Source organism: Solanum stenotomum, chromosome 1 (genome assembly GCF_019186545.1).
Source record: "Solanum stenotomum isolate F172 chromosome 1, ASM1918654v1, whole genome shotgun sequence".
Classification (NCBI taxonomy): domain Eukaryota; kingdom Viridiplantae; phylum Streptophyta; class Magnoliopsida; order Solanales; family Solanaceae; genus Solanum; species Solanum stenotomum.
This window is the reverse complement of record NC_064282.1, coordinates 1886331-1890084: the sequence shown is the minus strand read 5'-3', so window position 1 is coordinate 1890084 and position 3754 is coordinate 1886331. Positions and strand designations below refer to the sequence as shown.

The 3754-nt window shown below is 31.1% G+C and overlaps 1 protein-coding gene across 1 annotated transcript; it reads right to left on the bottom strand.

Moving 5' to 3' along the window:
- Positions 1–568: 568 nt before the first annotated feature.
- On the bottom strand, positions 569–2646 carry LOC125844761 (protein SHI RELATED SEQUENCE 1). Its single transcript, XM_049524096.1, has 2 exons — positions 2193–2646; positions 569–1166 (listed from the first exon to the last, which is right to left on the bottom strand). The coding sequence occupies exons 1-2, from the start codon at positions 2479–2481 to the stop codon at positions 796–798; spliced, it is 660 nt and encodes a 219-aa protein (XP_049380053.1). The 5' UTR covers positions 2482–2646; the 3' UTR covers positions 569–795.
- Between the last annotated feature and the right edge of the window lie 1108 nt (positions 2647–3754).

The following is a 3754-nucleotide window of genomic DNA, read 5'->3' as shown; positions in this document are numbered from 1 at the left end:
ATGCATTCGTAGTGTAAATTAAAATGTTACCATTGTAATTTAACCTGTTATAACATGTTGTCCTATCTTATTTATTCCCTACGTACATAGTCTCTTTTAATTAATGTGATAGTATAAAAAAAATGACACTACTGTTAGTTATGTGTATAGAAAAAGTATAACTCATCATGATGATTAAAATATATGGTCCAAGAATCACTTATTGTCCTTGTGTCCATTAAAAAGGATACATGCATTTTAAACCGGCAAAGAAACGGGTTATCAGGAGAAAAGTGGCTTCGATATTCATAAACAACCAGTAAATCAGACATAATTAATTCCCTTAATCAAAAAGATTAAAACAATGGGGATGGGGGAAATTCATGATAAGACAAACTGCAGAACCATATGCCAACCAATAATTCCTCATTAGAATTTAATACTCTTTTTAACCTTTTTTTGTTCTTCATCTCTTTCCTTTTTGTTCAATGTTCAATGTACATTGTTTTAACTCTTACCATTGCAGTGCACATAACAAAATACCGAGAGATAACTAGAGGGGTAATTAAATTAGGTTATTTAAAAAATTAATACAAATAATCGTGTCCATAATAAATTATAAACCTAATACAACAGGGTTAAAATACAGTGACATTGTCAATGTATTTTTATTTTATTTTATTTTTTTTGGTTTAACTACCAAAAGGTAGTGTATGTTATATTCCAACAAAAGTTACAGAAAAGTCTGACCTTGGAATACAACATTTGTCTGGTAAATCAATGTATATAAGTTGAATTGATTGAAGAAAGTTTATTTCAAGATGATTTTGGGTATGGAAAAAATTGCGTACCAGGCATATTAAAAGCACTAAATAGATTGGGAAAAGTAGAAGATGGTGGTGGTGGAGAAGTTGTAGTAGTAGTAGGTAAAATAGGAGGTTGATGAAGCTGAAAGCCACTTGACGAACTTTCTCCAGCCATATAATTGTTGTAACGAGGACTCTCATTATCAGGTCCTTGATCATATAATATCCCTTTAAAAACATGTCCTGCTATCTTCACTGATGTTTGATATGCATATTGATCAACCGCATTGTCAATCGAACTTACATGAATACAACGAAATACTGCTGGAGAACTCACTTCCCCCGGAAAATGACCTCCTTCGTGATCATCACCTATCATCACTACATCAAAGACAACACACGAAATTTAAATTAAGAATTTAAGTACTATACACTGACATTGACAGTAGGTAGCGCAAATTATATACATATTTTTTGGGGGCTTCAATGGGTGTAACATTGCGCTATTTAACAGGAGTAGTTCCAAGAGTACTATAGTAAAAGTAATTTGAAAATGGTATCACAACATTGCTTGCTAGCAAGCATACACAGAAAAGCTGCAATAGCTAGGGTTTCATAATTAAGAACATGTATAATCTTCTAAATAAAAGTATATCTTAAATTGCTGAAGCTTTTAAACTAGAAAATATCACAGATCATTGTACACGATATCCAACCAGATAAGAGTCTCTTGGGTTGATTCTCACGGCCACCCAGGGCCGGAGCACTAAGGGGGGAGTAAAGGAATACTCTATTATATATATATATATATATATATATATATATATATACGGTTAAATTATTTTTTATAATTATATATTAAATAAATATTGAATAGTGCCTCTTTCATGTGCTTACTTCTTCATTTAATGAATTTCACTGAAAAATTCTAAATCCACTACTATGTCACCCATTATCTACTATCTATTGAACTATGTGAGAAGCGGAAAATGGTGGAAGGAGGGTTCATCTGAACTCTGTTTGGCGAAAATTTACACTATATATAATTACTTTTATGTATCTATAATATATGCTGAATTCTCTTGACTTCTTCATATGTTTACTTATTTAAATTTTGAACACTTTATTGAAAATCTTGATTTCCCTACTAAATTGTGACCCTATTTATATCTGAGGTATAGATAGTTTCTTCGTGTGCGCTTACTTCTTTAATATTTTGAATCTCTTTATTGAAAATTCTAGCTTCGTCACTGTACTGTCACCCAATGGGGAAAAAAAGGCTTTTAGATCATGAAATGTTGTTATCAAAATAGTCACAAAGTTCAATAGATTTAAAGTGCAATGATGAGTATGTGGAGATCTATACACTGTGGAATCTAATATTGTCTGTGATGATAACAGCAGTACCTTCATTTGATCTGTATCTTTTAGGGTTTGGCCCATTTTGAAGCTGCTGTTGCTGTTGCTGAATAGTACTGTGATGATGATGATGATGAAGATGGTGCCTGGGACGCCTTGTGGCGACAGGGACCCAAGTACTCTTAACGTGTGTTTCACAATGAAACCCTCGACTCTTACAGCAAGTTCTGCACCTCAAATATGTACAATCTTTTTTGGCTTGATTTCCACAATCTTGACATCTACTACTAAGTGATGATGATACTCTTCCTTCTTCTTCTTCTTCCCTCCTCATCATTTCGAACTAGTAATCGTTTTCGTTATTATAATTGCTTCCTTCACAATAACTACACTACTAATTTCAGTTGATTTTACCATCTGGTTTTCCCTTCTTTAAATGCTTATTATTTTTGGTGTGGTTGTTAAGTTTCTCTGTTCCTAAATTTGGGAATTTGTGTTTGGTTCTTTGGTTATTTCTAGAGTTCATGGCTCTAGAGTACTATTTGTTGGGGTTCTTTTCATTGCTTTTTTCTGGTGCCTTTCCACCAATATCGAAATTAATTACTCCGTCTCAATTTATATGATATAGTTTGATTTGTCATGTAATTTAAGAAAGAAAGAGAAAATTTTGAAACTTGTAATCTAAAATAAGTTATAGATATTTATAGGAAAAAATTATTTCATTCAAGATAAATTGTTATTATTAAATATAAAAATATGTCATTTTTTAAAAATCGATTAAAGGAACAGTGATCCTGAAAAAAAAAAGGAAAAGTATTAATTTTTGTTATTTGTACATACACGTGATGCAGTGTACTGTGGATCATTTGCCTTCACTCTGTGGAGTTCATTACAGTGACAACAGTTGCAGTATTATACCATAAGAAATGGAAAGGGATATATGGCCATTCTTGTTGAGGAGATAATTATTGAGTACCGTTGAGGACAGTAACATATTAATTACTCCTCCTTTCTATTTCAATTTGTTTCTATTATTCTTAGTCGTTTTTGAAAAGATTATTTTTTTGTAACTCTTTAGTTTTATTTTTTTTACATGAAATATTTAAATATATACATGAAGTAATTATTTACAAGAGCAACTTTCACATATAGCAAATATAAAAATTATATTTGTATGCTATAACTATAGTTTGCATAATTACGTTTCATAGCAAACATAAATATTTATATTTCGCTATAAGCAGTTGTATAATCTGTTTCTATTTCGGTATACATATACAAACGATCAATTGTATAATCTGTGTTTGTATAAAGCGAGAAAGAGAGAAAGACAAAAGAAAACTGGGCAGGGGAAGATCATATTTGTATAATCATAAGTGTATAGGACGAATATATATACATTTGTATTTGTATATACAATTTTCTCTCGCTTTATACAAACACAAACGCAATGTATACATTTGTGTTTGTATAAAGTGAGAGAGATGACTGAGAGTAGCGAGTGAGATTCATCAGGAGAGAGGCGAAATAACAACAGTTTGTTATGGGGTACAATTAAATCAAACTATGTTTATAACATTTAATTTGAATTAATAGTTTGCTATTATATG

Excerpts from the sequence above, each read along its gene's own strand:
- LOC125844761 (XM_049524096.1), bottom strand. The coding sequence starts at position 2,481 with ATGATGAGGAGGGAAGAAGAAGAAGAAGGAAGAGTATCATCATCACTT. Across the intron at positions 1,167-2,192 it reads AAGATACAGATCAAATGAAG|TGATGATAGGTGATGATCAC; the intron begins GTACTGCTGTTA and ends TCTTTGATGTAG.